The sequence below is a fragment of the Wasmannia auropunctata genome, unplaced genomic scaffold, assembly GCF_000956235.1.
Source record: "Wasmannia auropunctata unplaced genomic scaffold, wasmannia.A_1.0 LD336069.1, whole genome shotgun sequence".
In the NCBI taxonomy this organism is placed as follows: Eukaryota; Metazoa; Arthropoda; class Insecta; order Hymenoptera; family Formicidae; genus Wasmannia; species Wasmannia auropunctata.
Window position 1 is genome coordinate 1,402,670 of NW_012026821.1, and position 18,140 is coordinate 1,420,809.

General features: G+C 35.6%; 3 protein-coding genes across 11 annotated transcripts in view; 1 reads left to right on the forward strand and 2 right to left on the reverse strand.

The window, feature by feature from the left end:
* Positions 1-901: 901 nt before the first annotated feature.
* LOC105450062 (serine/threonine-protein kinase PRP4 homolog) lies at positions 902-9,306 on the forward strand. 3 transcript variants are annotated; one of them, XM_011689684.1, is made up of 15 exons: positions 902-1,071; positions 1,230-1,400; positions 1,463-1,712; positions 2,321-2,841; positions 2,966-3,593; positions 3,695-4,039; positions 4,161-4,246; positions 4,344-4,490; positions 4,563-4,716; positions 4,810-5,062; positions 5,819-6,057; positions 6,276-6,476; positions 6,712-7,432; positions 8,253-8,325; positions 8,833-9,306. In XM_011689684.1, exons 1-12 carry the CDS (start codon positions 1,067-1,069, stop codon positions 6,474-6,476), a joined length of 3,000 nt encoding a protein of 999 aa, XP_011687986.1. In that variant the 5' UTR covers positions 902-1,066; the 3' UTR covers positions 6,712-7,432; positions 8,253-8,325; positions 8,833-9,306. The 3 variants fall into 3 exon arrangements, with proteins under 3 accessions (XP_011687986.1, XP_011687984.1, XP_011687985.1); XM_011689682.1 differs by lacking the exon at positions 6,712-7,432; XM_011689683.1 differs by lacking the exons at positions 8,253-8,325; positions 8,833-9,306 and having other exon boundaries at positions 6,276-7,478.
* A 153-nt stretch (positions 9,307-9,459) lies between these two features.
* Positions 9,460-13,504, reverse strand: LOC105450063 (inositol monophosphatase 1-like). Of its 2 annotated transcripts, none has more exons than XM_011689685.1 (6): positions 12,375-13,504; positions 11,694-11,827; positions 11,024-11,283; positions 10,465-10,570; positions 10,240-10,391; positions 9,460-10,143 (listed from the first exon to the last, which is right to left on the reverse strand). In XM_011689685.1, exons 1-6 carry the CDS (start codon positions 12,432-12,434, stop codon positions 10,037-10,039), a joined length of 819 nt encoding a protein of 272 aa, XP_011687987.1. In that variant the 5' UTR covers positions 12,435-13,504; the 3' UTR covers positions 9,460-10,036. The 2 variants fall into 2 exon arrangements, with proteins under 2 accessions (XP_011687987.1, XP_011687988.1); XM_011689686.1 differs by lacking the exon at positions 12,375-13,504 and adding an exon at positions 12,037-12,341.
* A 63-nt stretch (positions 13,505-13,567) lies between these two features.
* LOC105450065 (acetyl-coenzyme A synthetase) overlaps positions 13,568-18,140 on the reverse strand; it is a 9,496-nt gene continuing 4,923 nt past the window's right edge. For all 6 annotated transcript variants that reach the window (XM_011689688.1, XM_011689689.1, XM_011689691.1 and 3 more), the window contains 8 exons: positions 17,806-18,001; positions 17,303-17,682; positions 16,939-17,131; positions 16,696-16,851; positions 16,417-16,584; positions 16,149-16,338; positions 14,593-14,838; positions 13,568-14,492 (listed from right to left, as the gene is read on the reverse strand). In XM_011689688.1, the coding sequence (XP_011687990.1) occupies positions 14,296-14,492; positions 14,593-14,838; positions 16,149-16,338; positions 16,417-16,584; positions 16,696-16,851; positions 16,939-17,131; positions 17,303-17,682; positions 17,806-18,001 (1,726 nt within the window). In that variant the 3' untranslated portion in view covers positions 13,568-14,295. The remainder of the gene's footprint in view (positions 14,493-14,592; positions 14,839-16,148; positions 16,339-16,416; positions 16,585-16,695; positions 16,852-16,938; positions 17,132-17,302; positions 17,683-17,805; positions 18,002-18,140) is intronic.

Sequence of the window (18,140 nt, forward strand, 5' to 3'; positions counted from 1 at the left end):
CGTGTCCAATCAGGACGCGTAACACCGGTCGCGCTTCTCTGATAATCTAGGACTCTAGGGACGATTGGTGGCACCAGAGAGAAGCCTTTTTTCCGGCAGTCGAGCCGTCATTCGGCCGCTGCGAACATTTTCATGAAATGGTGCGCGGCAAAGTGAGCGCCTGAGCGGTGACGAATGCGACTCCGGATTGGCCGGATCTCGGAAGTTTGTCCATTCCGTTCGCGCTCGTTGTCGGTAAAGTCATAACGTTGAAAATGGATGTGGTTCGAGTCTGTGCTACATCCACAAATAAATGGGACGTGGAGACTGGAGTATCCGTTTCATCAGAGCTGGCAGGAATGAGAGCTACGTTTCGACCACATCCATTTTCGACGTTATAATTTTATGTCGGAAAATGGATGAGGCTATGATCGCACCGACGAGATACTATTAAAGACCCTGGACGATTAATCGTCCTGGGCAAATTTTCATGACTTTCAAAGGGCCCGGAGAGCCCGAAGATAATTGCAGTGTCGATCGACCATTGACATAAATAAAATAAATTTTGAATAATACGTACATTATTAAAATCGTGATTTTTTTATTATATAAATGCATTATAAATAAGTTCAAATTTATAACTTATAATGCTATAATATTATATATATCGCAAAATTACAATTTTTTTTTCTACTGGTTCAGATAATTTTAATTTTAATCTATTTCGTTTTTGATTAATTAAATCAGGGCCACTTCGACAGGATCCCTTCAACAGGCGCGTACTTTGACGCGCGCGTCACGCGTTTCAAAAGTAACTGGATTATAGTGACTTCTAGTACTGTCGCGCTAAGAGGTCGAAGGAAGAAACTCGATACTCGTAAATCGATAATGTTGTCGATATGCATGAAAACGACTCGTAGATAGCGATAGAACTTGCAAAATGGCGTCTCACTGAGAGTTTCGTGTATTCGTGCATTCGTTGCGAATCAGTACTGATTGTGATCGTTGTTAATCATTTAGATCATTGGAATTGTCGTGCGTAGTGAGATTTTATGTTTCCCCTATTAATTATTTACTGAACTCTATCATGGGGTAAGTGTATTGTGTACAAAAACTCGATTTAATATTACGTTATTAACAAGGACGGATCTGTCCTCGTTTTGTTGCAAAAGTGAATGGACAAGAATGAACATTCTTTTTTCATCGCGAAAAAAATGCTCCAAGATATTCAATCCGACGTATAATTGCAGCACGTCAGATTTGGAGGCTTCCGAATGTAAACGAGAATCTTTAGGATTAGATTCTGATGCAGATGGAGTGATTGACCAGAGAAAGAAAAAGAAGAGAAAACACAAGCATCATAAGCATAAGAAGGAAAAATTACTTGAAAGAGACGATGAACGATTGGATAAGCAAGACAGGTAATATAATTAAATAATCGATAGATGCAATGGTCACAATTAAATTTATAATTATTTTGTAGACGAAAACACAAGAAACACAAGAGACCGAAGAGAGATAGAAATATGGAAAACGGTACCGTGGAAGAGAAATTAATCTCCAATGTAGTGCATAAGGAAATTGGTATGAATGGAAAAACAAAAACTTCTATATTAGAAGTTGCCTCCACGGAAGAAAGTGAAGATGAAAAATTGGTTGATCTCGACTCCGATGAAGTGGATTGCACAATCATAGAAGATGATATTGATCTTGAAGAATTAATGAAACAAAAGGTAGATAAACATGTTTATAATTAATTAAAATAATGCCGGATGCATTTTATATATGTATATATTTATATATATGATATAAAATGGAGGAGTTTCTTAATTATATGTAATTATGGGGAATAAATCTAAGCCCAAAACGAGAGAAGATATATACATAAATTATTTATGTTTTATTTTTCGAGTTGTAATAAATTTAAAAAATGCTTGCCTTTGCTGTAAAATATGCTGTAGCATATTGTCGTGTATATGACTTAATGTTCACTAATCCTATCTAAAAAAAAGGCATATAAAGTCAATTTCTCGATTGCATTTTTAAAAATTTTATGTTATTGCTTTCTCATGATACTGATTGATTGTTTTATTGAGCTTACTTCGTGAGCGGCTGTCATTATATATTTTAACAGTTGTATGCATTATGTGTATTGAGATTACTAGTATAATAAGTATAGTAAAAAGTAAAAAATATTAAATAGCGCGCACGAAGCAAACATCTGTAATGTTAGTATATTATAATTTTAATGTGTGTCACGCAGCATGTGCATTTAATTCATTTGGTCGTGAGACATTCTGCATAAGTATTTCAATTTATTATAATTGCATTGTATGTTTAGGAACGATTGCAAGCATGTTTAGTACAATATCTCTCGGATGAATCCGAAAAGGGTGAAGATAAAGAGTTACAAGAAGAGGAAGAAGAACAAGAGGAGGAAGAAGAAGCAAAAACAAACAAGACAGAAACACCTGATGTGATACTTGTGGAAGATGATAGCGATACTGATGGTATTCCACCGAAGAAACGCGGTAGAAGCAAATCATGCAGTAGAGAACGTAAGAAAGTGATAAAAACCGAAAGACGTGTTATAATTGATATGACTAGAGACAGAAAAACTCGCGAACAGCACAAAGATAAGAGAAGAGATTTTGACAGGAAAAGAGACGAGAAAATCCGCCTTAGAGAAGAGGGGAAAAGAGAAGAGATTCGAAGAGATGACAGATCTTCGCGTAAAACTAACGAAAAACAGAAAGAAGATACGAGAAAAGATGAATCCAACAGAAAAATCGATGATGATCAGCAGAGACGTAAAGATCTGTTGAGAAGGGACGAGATACGAAAGAGAGAATCAGACAAACGGTAAGTGGTGAAAACATTACTATTATTATTATCATTGCTTGTCTCATTTATTATTCAACATAATTTATTAAAAAATATACTTCCTATATTAACAATTTATATGTATGTATTTATTTGTATATAGAGAAGAAAATCGAAAACGAGAGCAGCCTACCCGTCATAGTTCAAAAACTCGTAATAATGAGACGAAAAGTTTAGATAACAGGAGGTTGGGAAGTCGCGAACGTCAAAACAGCCGAGATCGTCATATCGGTCACGATCGACGCAGTCGTGATAGATTACCGAGCAGAGAGTCTCGTCCACATGTTAATCGCGACAAAAGGGATAGCAAAGATCGGTATGGGAATAGAGACCGGCATGACGATAGTCGCGATCGACGAGACATTCGGTATCATGACCATCGAATCGATGATCGGTCTCGCAGTACCGCGAGAAGATCACGTAGTCCTACTCGAATCAGATTGGAAAGAGAACGAAACGATCGGTACAAAAGATCCAGATCTCCTTCTCGAAGTCGCCGAGATCGAGACAAACAATTCAGAGATCATGTTAGGGATCGCGAGAAGGATAGAGAGAGAAATAGTAAGCGAGAGCGCAACGATAAGTATAAGGATTCCTTATCGGAAGGTCTCAAAATAGAACATTCAGACAGCTCGAGCGAAGAGGACATTAAGGATATCGATATAGAGGAAGAGGAAGATGAAGAAGCAATTATAGAACGTCGACGAAAACAAAGAGAAGAATTGCTCAAAGTAAGTAATATTATCACATGTGTATACATTATATACATGTCATTTGATTATTGAACTTGCCACGATCACGATAGAAATATTTTTTCTTTTTCTTTTCATAGAGATTAAGTGGACCAAATGAAGATTCAAATATGTCTGCCGACATCAATGTCACTGGTTCTCCAGAAAGCCAATCTAATATATCGCAAAAATCTGTAGAGATACAATCCAATAACAATGAATCTGTTTTGGAGAGCCATACTCCACCACTGCCCACAGAAAAATTAGAGTCGCCGCCTCCAGTTAAAAAGAGAAAGTCCAGATTTGAGGACGCGCCACTTAATGAGCCTGATAAAACTGGGAGCATCAAGACGTCTGAAAGGTTTAAACAGGAAGAAAAGCAAACTTTAAAAAAATCGAATGAATGGGACATGTTTGCAGAAGCAGATAATATCGGAGATTTCAATGTATGCTATTTTATTTTATATATTATATATTTGACGTTTCTCTTTATTACCTCGTTTCATTTTACCTCTTTTACTGCTGGTTCTTATATTTATCTTTTGCTCGATTTCTTATTATTTCCAGAGTCCCACACTTGAAGGAAAACGTCAAGGAGGACCAGACAATCCTAGTTTGACAGATAATTGGGACGACGCCGAAGGATATTATCGGTTAGTTACATATTCTTTATTTAATGTCATTGCTTTAATTTAAGACCCTATGATCAGCTTGATAATAACTGTAATAAATGTAATCTGTGTTTCTTAGAGTGCGCGTTGGAGAAACGCTAGATGCTCGATACGTAGTCTATGGATATACAGGACAAGGAGTATTTAGTAACGTTGTAAGAGCGAGAGACAGCGCTAGAGGAAATTTGGACGTAGCTGTGAAGATTATAAGAAACAATGAAATAATGTGAGCATAACATTTCTAATTTTTGATCGATTGTAATATATAGTGTTGTTATATCCTTTTTCACTCTTATAGGCATAGAACTGGTTTAAAGGAGCTAGAAATTCTTAGAAAGTTGAATGACGCTGATCCGGAAGATAGATTTCATTGCTTGCGTCTATTTAGGCATTTCTTTCATAAAAATCATTTGTGTATGGTTTTTGAACCTTTAGCCATGAATTTGAGAGAGGTACGTATTAGCATTCATTTGTAAATATCTAATCTATGATCTAGACATGATTAAAACAATAATACAATAACTATGTTTATTGGGAAATCGCAGGTTTTAAAAAAGTATGGCAAAGACGTTGGTTTGCACGTTAAAGCGGTAAGGTCGTATACGCAGCAACTTTTTCTAGCACTAAAGTTATTAAAACGTGCGAAAATTCTGCATGCTGACATCAAACCGGATAATATTCTAGTCAGTGAAAGCAAACTAGTGCTGAAACTTTGTGATTTTGGTTCTGCATCGCACGATCACGAAAATGAAATAACACCGTATTTAGTTTCGAGATTTTATCGTGCGCCCGAAATTAGTAAGTATTCTACTTTATTACAAAATCCGCCTAGTTATCATTCATTCTTTTTCCTTTGCGCGCGCGCGTGTGTATGTGTGTGCGCGCGTGTGTATGTGTGTGTGTATGGTACGTAATGTACGTATAACATATGTATATTCTTTTTTTTTTTTTTCATGTTAATATTATTTTAAAAAGAATTTTGTTCCATGTCCATTCAGAAAAGGCAACATTGCGTATTATCACAATAGACAGATGTCAAATATGTAACATTCTTTAATTAATGATACAAATTTTATACACGTTAGCATTGTTCGACTGTGTATCCTACTGATGATTTATATATATATATATATATATATATATATATATATCCTATATATATATATATATATATAAATTATCAGTAGAATGATATATATATATATATATATCGCAATATCTGACAAGCGATTTTAGCAAACCACATACAACTTCGCGAGTATTCGCAACTCTGACTTCTTCATTTTGCGCCGAAATAAATTGTTACGACCATACGACCGAACATTGCGTATGTAGTGCACTCTCGTCTATGTACGCATATGTGCAGTTGCAAATATTTAACAATAAAAAACTCGGATAATTGATTGCTTATAATAGATATACATATTACTTCACTGAAAATTGGAAAAATATAATACGTGTTACAAATCAGTTCGAGCATTCTCGACGTTGAAAAAGTGGTAGAAATTGTATCTAGAATGTCTGGAATCCGAAAGTAACATCATTATTTTCTAGTTCTTGGTATACCACATGATTTTGGTATTGACATGTGGTCCGTGGGATGCACCATATACGAGCTGTACACGGGAAAAATAATGTTCTCGGGAAAAACAAACAATCAAATGTTAAAGTACTTTATGGATCTAAAGGGTAAAATGCCAAACAAATTAATTAGAAAGGGACAATTCAAGGATCAGCATTTTGATAGCAACTGCAATTTTCTATATCATGAAGTTGATAAAGTTACGGAACGGGTGAGTTGACTCTTTACTTTATTATTTTCCATGATAAAACCTTGAGTCGTGTAAAACGCTGCACTATAATTATAACATTATCTTCTATGCGGAATGCGGAAACAGAAAAAGATATGACATATCGGTTGATAACGCCAAACGTCATACCGTAATGTTTCTTGCGTTACTTACGGAAATATTTGTCGTGCAGTATTTGCTGATTAGCTTTTGCTTTCCAGGAAAAAGTTGTCGTAATGTCGACGTTACCAGCGACTCGTGATCTCAGCGCCGAACTCGGTGGAAACTCTTTACCACCGGAACAAAATCGCAAAGTCGGACAACTGAAGGATTTGCTGGAACGAACGTTGATGTTGGACGCAGGGAAGAGAATCACTGTGAATCACGCTCTGGCGCATCCCTTTATACAAGAAAAAATATAGGTAACCCTGTCTGGGGTCCTTTAGCTTCGAAAAATTCACTGACGTAACTTTGTAAAATGATATCGTTAACAATCCTTTCTATTAATGTTAAACGTCATCTGATAGAAGCGCGGTATGTCTCTCTATTTCTCTATCTCTTTCTCTCATTCTCGTTCCTTCCTCCACCTCAAATACTCTCGTTCTACGTTTTTACATATAGAATATCCGTATTTTTCTTTTATTTTTTTTTATTTAGCAGGAAGAGGCGGTGCAAAAAAATTTATCCAAATCATCTCATTATAATATGAGAATTTTGCAACAGAGGAAAAATATAGTTGTAATGTTGCACAAAATCGTACTTTATGGGCAGTACTGTATGAATCCAAAGGTATTATTTAATTGCGTGTGATTATTGTCAGATAGACAGAGTATAATATTTTTATACTCGATATAATAATTGTGAATACAATAATAAATAAATAAATTTCGTCATTATACATAGATAGTGTTTCTAATATAGATTAGTTCGTATTGTAACGCATATCTGGAAATATAATTCGAGTTATAGATGCCGATTTCCCTAATTAAACTAGAGAACTTATCGATTTCTCGATAAAGTTACGTTATTTAGGAAAGAAAGTGGGAATAAGAAAACAACGACCGCCTCTTTCAGCATAAACTGGCACCAGTTTCCTTTTACCATTTCTCCTGATTTGGAGAGCAAGATATGTCCTTATGAATAGCACCATTAGTAAAATCATTATAGATCGTGCGTTCATGTGAAATTGTACGTTACGTATTCCTACGAAGCGAGAAGGGGTTCGTATATATAAAGAACTGTAAGTCCTTTATGGATCACACATTGTTCGATCCATTTTAAAGTATCTCATCAGCGAGCATACGTGCACATACAGCATTAGGAGCCTTAGCGGCAAGAAAACCTGTTTTAATTGGAAGATAAATTGTATAGCGAATAGGTCAGTTATATTGAAATAAAATGACACATGCTTAATACAATGAGAAGAATGATCTGTATTTTGTCTTTTCAATCTTAAATCATGATTGAATATATATTCAGTCCAAATATTTATTATAATATTCGTATTTTTCTCTCTTTTTCTAGTTTTCTCTGCCTCTATTTTTTTTTTCTTCATTTTTATCTTTGAAATTTAAAGAGCGTTCCAGATTAGACATACTTAATGAATTTTTTTATACAGCGACAATACAATACAATAGAGATAGAGACCGTGTACACACACAAATAAAATATTATACATACACATATATATACAGGGACACATTTTATAAACACCGGTCAGCACATATGTTTAAATAGTTTATCAAATACAAATGCATAGAAATTATGCATAGTCATACATATACAACGATAAAAAAGAATGCTTATCTTATGTTTCTACAATGACATATGTAATCAAATATTTATAATAACATTTATAATAATGCTAAGAGGTGAAAATGTATATATATTTGCACTACGATGCAAAATTTTAAGGAGGTCATCAAGATATTATATGCGAAATGATAATTATTGAAATGTTACTTGTAGTCTGTGTTAAATAAGAGTCTTATTACTGCAAATGCGGCACTTCGATTGCTGACTTTCTTACATTTCTTATATTTGCTACCATCTCTTATTGTGTTAGAATCAAACTCTAAACTCGAAAATTTGATCATTTATTTGAAATAAAAAAAAAACTGAATATCGATGATGCTGTTGTGAATGGTTCACGGCGTTCTTAAACGTGACAAGATTGTACGAGACTGCTTATGTTTCAGATGACTTCGATTCAAATCATCGTTAAGTGCGGCCGGATCTTTCAAGGGCCTTTAGCGCCGATCCCGTTACAAGGTATTCATGGGGGATTGCCTGGGATACTTAGAACACCCACTTTTCAGTACATGTTCAATACAGTTTAATAATGAGATCATAAGCCGTACGAAAATAGAGCGAGTTTTAAAAATGTTTAATGAACTTTTCTCATGACAATATAAGAATTTTATTCGGAAATGTAATAGAATTTTAATCGAGTTTCCCAAGTCTCTTATATATAATTGTAATGACGTTTGAACATTTGCAAAATTGCTTTTGTAAAGGCAAGTTGAAAACTAAAACGTGATAAATCGATAGCCAATACTAAAACGCAGCACATACATGCGTTTTAGTATTTTCGACGAAAAGACAATGTAAATAAAATATTGATAAAGTTAAACTGACGTAAACAGAATAAGAAAATATATATGTTTCTCGGGAACGTTTCAATGCGGAAGTAAAAATATACTATTGAAACTATATGATCAGAGAGAATATAATATATGTATCGTTCTAATTTGCAATTTGGTAATGTTTCACTTGTAGCCCTCCCTGTGAGGAGGGGAGGCAATGGAAGAGGTGATGAAAACAATTGATGAGGAGGAAAGGAAAAATGCGATGTACTTGCGTCTACGTCGTGTCTACTGCGTAAAAGTACATGCGCTGTCGCTAAACAATTCAACAAGGTTTATGCAACGATTTAACTAGATTTATGTCGCACTAAGGTTTCTCTTAAAGTTACTTGAGATTACAAACGAAGACTTGTAAGTATGTATACAGGTAAAGTACATGGTTGTGAAAATTCCAGCGATATTTATGACAGATATAAACGACACACTTATATATCTTTTTTTTTTTTTAATTATTTTGATCGAAAAAATTTAGTTTTTTAGCTACAAAAGTATTAAATCTTTAAATAATACTAATATTTGCGGTTTTTTTCTGAGTTTTCAGATATTTAAAGCCCACGTTTTGTGAAAACGAAAAAGCAGATACGATAAATACATTAATTTCGAAACACTTTCTCGCTCTTTTTCTGTTCCTTTCTTTTTCTCTCCTCTTCGCCTTCCATCTCTTTCTCTTTCTCTCACAAGTACTAAAAAAATATATAGACATATTTTAATAATGAATAAAATCTAATAAATTTATAAAAATATATTCAAAACAAAAATCTTTCATGTAATAAGTATATTTTCATAATAAAATTGTTTTTCCCTCGATTTTAGAACATCTTTGTTCGGATGCAAAACTCATGGCGTAAAATACATAATGTGTATATACCAATTTATTGCAAAAAAAATGTTCAAAATATAAAAAATTAACAATGATTTTATCATATATTAATATATTTTCTTCTGAACTTTTTCTTAAAAATTATAACATGATTACATATGTTATACGCATACACACATACGCGTGCGCGCGCTATATCACAAAATGCGAACAATAATATCATTTTTAAGTCTCATTGAGACTTAAAAATAATGTGTATACAGTTGATTTTATGTCATAAGTGAATAACTTGTCAATTTATTTCTTAACCATACAAATATTTTATTTAGATAATTTCATTGATATTTTCTGGATAACAATTACTCAACAATACTTTCTATAGTCTGATTTGAATTTTGAATTTGCATTTTTTTTTCTTTTAGGCAATAATATTTGCATTATTTTTAATGGCTTAATGCGATATCCATGAAAAAATCATAATTTTTCTTCATCTTCCATATGAAACTTTCGAGCTCGCTTAATCTCGCTCTGGATAATACTGGATTAATATTTTGGAAAGTTGTTGAGCTAACTCCTTCGATGAAGCGCACAATGTTCTTCTGCTCATCACGTCAAATGGACCTCCTTTTAACGTAAAAACAAAAAACGAATTGGTTCTACGTTATCTTGATATCTTATGCAGTATCTTTTGTTTGACTCATAATATTTGCAATTGTTTACCAGCTGGATCTATCGATACACCGCCGGCTTCTCGAACAATAAGATCTCCGGCTGCAATATCCCATGCATGTATACCAAATTCAAAAGAAACGTCAGCACCACCAAGAGCCACCATGCACATATTCAGAGCTGCCGAACCAAGGGATCGTATTCTGTAGGATAAGTAAATAAATCTTTTTGTGAAATTTTTCATGCAAAAGTGTAATATTCGTAAATATGTCTTACCCGTGAACATGTGTTATGAGAAGCGTTATATTTTTCAAGACTATTTTCAATTTTTCTGGATTTCTACTAGTTCCCATTTCCATCATTACCAGTGCCTTATGCAATTCTGGAGAAATAACAGTTAATTAAATTTTACAAAATAATTAGAACTGTCTGAGCTACATATTAGAAAAAAAAAAAAATATATATATATATATCATAATCAGAATTTAAAAAGTTGTGGTGACATAAAAACGATTTTCAAAATTTGAAGCAAACAAACAATGAATAATATTATATAATTGACTTACATTAATATCTCTGATACATTAATTTTTCGAATGTCTTTCTTTGCTAATTGTAAATATTGTACCGTAAGATATATTCCTATTTATTTATTATTCGCTTGAAAATTATCTTTAATGATTATCTTCGTTATATTTCATCAAAGTACAACAAAAAGATTTTAATAAATAACGTCGTGTATTTTAAACGATTACAAACGCCTGTTTATATATACACAGATCTACCGGAAGGATAATCAGTGTACTTTAGTTTTTAAAAATAAAAAACGATGTACCCTTTTCGTTGGATACGTGAATCGGGGCGCCATTGAGAAAAGCGCCCTGACCTTTGCGAGCGGTGAAAAGTTGTTCCAAGATCGGATTATACACTATTCCTATTTCTGCTATTTTATTAATAAGCAGCGCAACCGAGACGCACGTGTGCGGTAAACCGTGAACGAAATTCATCGTGCCGTCGATAGGATCGATTATCCACGTTGGAGCATCCGTTAATTCTACTTTTTCTCCCGAGGCAGTGCTTTCTTCGCCGATAAACCTGCCATGAAATAATATTCACTTTAGAACAGAGAATAGATATCAAAATTTGCATACGTCTCTAATTTGTATTTAATTTGTTTCTTTTTTCTTAAGGTATTTTCAAGATTTTTGCTATTGTAAAATATTTATTATAAAATATTCTTATGTTATCGTATTATTGAATTTTTGTTATATTATCATTGCCAACTTCACAAGATTTTGCAGTTATTATTGATACACAAAAATATGTCATATGTAGAATATTACAAAGTTTATTATTAAAACTGTGGGAGGATAATACATTGATGTATTATTTGTTGACATACGTGAGTCTGGATACTACAATTAAGTGTCATTGAAAACATGAAAATCAATAAGTTAAGCGCGATTAACAATTAACAGAAGTAAAAGTTTGATTCAATAGCTTACCTGTGGTCGGGATACTTGGATGATATTCCGCCGATTAAAAGCTTTTCTACCTTTTGATCCCATTCCGTAACCAAGTCAACGTCGCATGATTTTGTATGTACATCTTTGTGCTGATAAATTCTTTCTCTGATAATCTGCGGATAAAACATATAAAGCATAATTAAATCTTTTTATAGACAGTAGTATCGAGGGGAAGTGCTGGATGCTAGTAATAATTAATAATTTTTTCAAAGCTAGGCGACTAAAATTATTTGTAAACAAATATACCATTTTTCCATTAAAAAAAACGCAATGGGAAGAAAAAGCATATAGCTTGTTATCTCGCACTTTCTTTACCTCTCACATTTGTAAACATTTATATTCGTCTATGCCACGCCACGACAATAAGTGATCTTGCGGATTTCATGGTATTTTTAAAAGATATATCAAAATTGAGAAAATCTTGTGTGTGAGTACATATACATGCATACGAATGCGATGTCACTAATCAATTAAGTTATATAATCAGTCTTTGACGATCGATAATCGCTTGGCTTACATCCAAGGCGAATCGAATATTGACGAATACGATGGCACACGATTATTTGCAATAAAAATATTTTAATATTCGATAAATTTTATCGGCACTGCTTATACATGTTTTCACGACCAGAGAATACATAATTTTTCGTCGACACTTACCGAACCGGCTTGTTTCACAAGTCTCAAAATCTCAATGTAATACTCGTCGACACTCGACATGGCTTATCTTGGCTATTAAGTACTGATCACTGCCGACTACCCGCTAATTATTCGCTGATACTGATTGATACCGACACTCCTGGCGACACAATCGCGTCTAAATGAGTTGAATCTTTCTTTTTTTTCGTTTTACTTCACTGGCCGGTGGATTATAGCATTTATAGCACCTTCAACCTTTTTGTAAGGTTATATACCGCACTGCGAATCAGCTGTCAGGCGTCAGCTGAATTTCAGCTGATCTGCTGAATCGCGTCCAAAGAGCTAGGTTATATCGCGTCCGTCAATAATATCGAGCACGCGTCAAACTCGGCTTTTAGTTAGATGGCTTCGTACGTTCGTAATCTAACGCGTGATAACTTCCACCACTCAACGCGCGAACTTTGGCGAATCCTCGCACTAATATACGCACGAATAAGAGATTATAGGAACAATTTAGTTAATTCAAATATAATCTTTTTTTTTTTACACGATACAAAGAACGATGGAAAAGGAAGGATATATGAGAAAAAAATATACTCTTCAATATTTAACAGAACAATCGTAATTATGACATAGATATATGTGTGTGTGTGTGTAATCATACGCATACATATTATAATATAATATATATACATTATACATACACACTATACATATTATATGTCTGAATATAGTTATATATGGTCATATATTTTCTCTTTTTCTCTTGTGTTTTTCATATCTACATACAATACATACAATATATAATATATAATTTAATATACACTTAATTTATTACACCTAAAGTTTGTTTTGTTCCACAAGGAATGATATGTATTTGGCGTAACTCCTGAATTAAGGAGCACGAGGTAACTTTCATTTATAAGTACACACATTCATATATCCTTTTTTTTTTTAATTTTTCGCATATTTCTTAAACAGCCGAGAAAAAGACAATTCATCTTCGTTCCAATCTCATCGAAGAATGTTATTAAATACGGTAAACAAAATACGATAAAAGTGTTAGAGAGAGCTACCCTGTGTATATACATGTATACACAAGCAATTTTAATATGTGTGTGCGTACGTACGTGCGTGCGTGCGTGCGTGCGCGCACGTGTGTGTGTCTGTACATACGCATACACGCGCGCGCACATACATCAAATAGCAGAAAGCAAAATTTCTTTTTTTCATATTACAGTAATGATGCATTGATAATAACGCGTACGCATCATCCAACTACGTACTACATTCGTCCATTAAATAAGTTCGTTAGTAATTGTTGTGCAACCAATTCAACGTTCTGCTATTGTGCTGTTTATTACAATTAATTTATTGAGCGTTTTCTCCCTTGCGTAATTTCAAACTTAATTTTGGCCTTAAACAAAAGCACGCTTAGGCTACTCAATCACTGGCGATGCCTACGTAAGATATGTATCGCAGTCACAGCAACTCCTCTCTTGAGGAGGATGACCAATTAATTAATCATATCAACAATCTATTCCTTCGATATGTCTCTTTTAATCTCGAGAGGAACTGTAGAAAATAAAAAAAGGACATATCCAAAGAATAACTTTCATTTTGACTCACTTGAAAATTGAATGACGATATCAGGTTGATTCGATCGACAAAAGGACAATAATATTTCGTTTTATACATTTTGTACGTTTCGTAATTGTCAAATTAATTACTGAATATACGTTAAGATTTTGAACAGTACGTGTCTCTGATATCGTGCGAATACATATATATATCTGTTTCAATGTGCAATCTATTACTTTTATTTTTATAAAATTATTTGGAAAACGTGCGATTATGTTTTCGACATTCACCAAATGATCGATGCGAAAAATTCTCTCATTCAAGACTTTACTTTCAATTTCCTAAGCAAGAAATACGTATCTTAAACGCATGGCCTTAATTCAAATAGAAGTTGAATAACAGTTTCGTCAGCTAACGTTGACGTGTCTCCAATATTCCTGTCGCCCGCTGCGATTTTTCTCAACATACGTCTCATAATCTTGCCGGATCTTGTTTTCGGTAAAGCCGGAGCATGCTGGATGACGTCTGGTTGCGCAAACGGACCAATCCTTTCGCGTACTGCTCAAATCATATGAATTGATTATGTGAAAATCCCCATTAATTATAATATTAATTGCGTATTAAATAGTTAATTTGATTGACTTGATGATTAGCCCACCTTTCTTTTTAAGCTCGACCTGCAATTTTTCGTCGAATGCCATCCCCACGGTCGGAGTAATGAAACAATATAGACATTGACCCTTAACAGGATGCGATTTGCTGACTACCGCAGCCTCGGTTACCGAGGAATGTTCCGCCAATACACTCTCCACTTCAGCCGTTGACATTAGATGACCGGAAACGTTCAACATATCATCAATACGGCCGGTTACCCATAGATATCCATCTGCATCGCGTCTCGCTCCTAAAATCATAAATCGAAAAAAAGATTGGATTTATATCATTTTCCGCCTGTGATTCCACTTTGCATTGTATCGCAATCGATAGTTCAATAAGCTTGCAAAAATTAAATTTTAATTTTAAATGAAACTGAGAAAGAAAAAATTCCCCTATGTACGGCTGGATTATAGAGTACATTCAAAAAAAGACCGAAATGTATCGAGTGTTAGAGAGAAAAATCATCAACGCTAAACAAATACAAGGTCCGCTTCTGACTAGCGACGATGGAGCCTTTGCTCCTGATTTGGAAAACGACGAAGCCGCATTGGCTTTTTTAGACGCGTCCATCAAAGACGCGGGTTACGAAGGCAAAATTAAAATAGCGCTGGACGCGGCAGCGAGTGCTTTTTGTAAAGAAGGTTTCGTTGTACTCAAAATATTTTGTTGCTTCCATACATAATTATCTCACGACCATGTCCTAAAAAAAAAGTCTGCGTTTATACATTCACGTAGGAAGATATGACCTAGCGTTCAAGACGAAGGATTCCAATCCCGCTGATTACTTGAAGACCGCGGCTTTACGGGACCAATATCTAAAGTATCTCTCGAAATTTCCAGCGATAGTATCGATCGAAGATCCTTTCGATCAAGAGGACTGGGAGGGTTGGTCAACAATCGCTAATCAAGGGATTCAAGTAGTCAGCGATGATCTCACCGCGATGAATATCGAGAGAATCGAAGAAACAATGAGCAGGAATGTAGCAAATTGTCTCATTCTGAGAATATCGCAGATCGGCACTGTGACAGAGGTAATTAATTGCGCGAGAATGGCGATAGTCAACAATTGGAGTTATATCGTGAGTGCGAGTCACGGTGAGACAGAAGACAATTTCGTCGCAGATTTGGCGGTTGGACTTTCCGCCGGCCAATTCAAAGCCGGAGCACCTTGCAGGTAACACAGAGCGTGAGCAAATGCAACTCAAATTGAGAATAATGTTCCAAGTTTCAGAATCTGCAATCTCAAATCGAATGCCAATTTATTTCACCATTGAAAATTTTTTTTATAAATTTCGAGCTTTTTCTCCAACGAGGATTACGATTTACTTAAAAATCATATCCATTTAACACCGATGTGTAATAATTGCAGCGGTGAAAGAATGAGCAAATATAATCAAATATTGAGAATCAAAGAGGAACTTGGTAAAGATGCCAAATATGTCGGAATGAAATATCAAAATCTTCTAGCGAAATAATCTTGCGGGTGCTACTGCCCGCAACTGAAATATATATGAAACAATGAGGAAAATAGGCAGAAAGATCAGATAATACGCTTACCGTCTCCCGTACAGTAAAATCCATTAAATCGATCAAAGTACGTATTTTGAAAACGTTGATGATTTCCGTAGAGGGTCCGCATCATCCCTGGCCACGGTCGACGGAATACGAGGTACCCCTCTCCTTCGCCCTCAATCACGCGACCATCCTCGTCAAGAAGCTCCGGCAAAACCCCGAAGAAAGGAAATGTCTACACATTCGTTCATTCCATACATCAGAAATAAATTATTTATTTACGGTGGGAATTATTAACGAAAGTGTCCTTTACCGCGGAACCCGGTTTCATAGGCGTGGCACCTGGCAGCGGTGTAATTACATGACCGCCAGTTTCCGTTTGCCAAAAAGTGTCCGCTATACTGCACTTGCCGTGGCCAACGAGATTATAAAACCAGAGCCAAGCCTCGGTATTGATCGGTTCGCCGACTGAACCGAGAACCTGAAACGCGTACATATACATGACAACACTCTCTGTATGTTGTAAGCATACATTTTTTTCTTTTATTATTATTATTTTTTTCGATTAATGGATAAGCGAAACGAGATTTACTTTGAGCGTGGATAAGCTGTGCCTCTTCACAAGTTCATCACCAAACTTCATTAACGACCTGATGGCCGTCGGCGCCGTGTAAAATTGCGTGACCTTGTACTTATCGATGATGGACCAATATCGATCATTTTCCGGATAGAAAGGTGTACCCTCGAACTGTCAACCAAACAAGTGCAGTTTACCGAGGGAGAAAGCCGAGCGAACGACCGAGAATGATCGAGTGAGAGAAATGCATATACATACTATGACGGATGTTGCGCCATTCGCTAACGGGCCGTAAACTACATAAGTATGTCCTGTGATCCAACCACAATCGGCGGTACACCAATAAACGTCACCGGGATGATAGTCGAAAACATATTTGAAAGTTGTTGCCGCGTAGATTAAATATCCCGCGGTGGTGTGGAGAACGCCCTTTGGTTTGCCAGTAGAGCCGCTACGTGAACAGAAAGGAAATAATAGTCATTTTTCAGCGAGAACAAACTATAGGAAAGCTGCGAAAAACTGCGAAGAAAAGCGCTATCTCGCTATAGCTTTACCGTTTACTTTACTTTCTATTTGGCCTCGACGTAGAGGTAGAGAGCACGCGACGGAAAAGAACGTGTACCTTGTGTAAAGGATAAAAAGTGGATCCTCGGCGGCCATCCAAACTGGATAACAGCTCGCTTCCGCGTCCTCCATCTCGTCGTGCCACCAAACATCCCGATCGTCGTCCCAGGAAATGTTGGCCATATCCACGACCGTACCGTTACTAGTGCCGTTCACTCCCTTCTTACCCTGAGGATTGTTGAGTCTTCTCAGATGCGCGACGACGATGCAGCTTTCGAGTTGATGGTCATGCTTCTTAACTTTATCCGCAGCTTCGTCGCAGATATTTTTCAACAGAAGCAATTTCTCACCTCTCCACACGCCGTCTGCAGTGATCAGAACTTTGGCCTTGGAATCGAGGATACGTTCCGCCAATGAATCAGACGAATATCCTGCGAACTATAATCGCGTATACATATTATATGTTGTCTATATCTTTCTCCTCCTGCCTCCTATCTTTTTATCCATCGCATTGGCATTTATACGCGGTATTTATACTATATCGGCATTTCATTTACTTACCACCACACTGTGAACCGCCCCTATCCTCGTACAAGCCAGCATGGCGATCGGTAGCTCCAAGACCATCGGCATATAAATCACCACCTTGTCCCCCACGGAGACACCCTTCGACTTGAGAACATTCGCAAACCTGCACGTCTCCTCGAGCAACTTTCTATACGTCAGTCGCGAATAATCTTCCGGATCGTTTCCTTCCCTGGTGACACAATAGATAATAAAATTAATCTATCGATGAAGAATTTAATTCGAGAGAGAGAGAGAGAGAGAGAGAGAGAGAGAGAGAGAGAGAGAGAGAGAGAGAGAGAGAGAGAGAGAAAAAATATATATATATATAT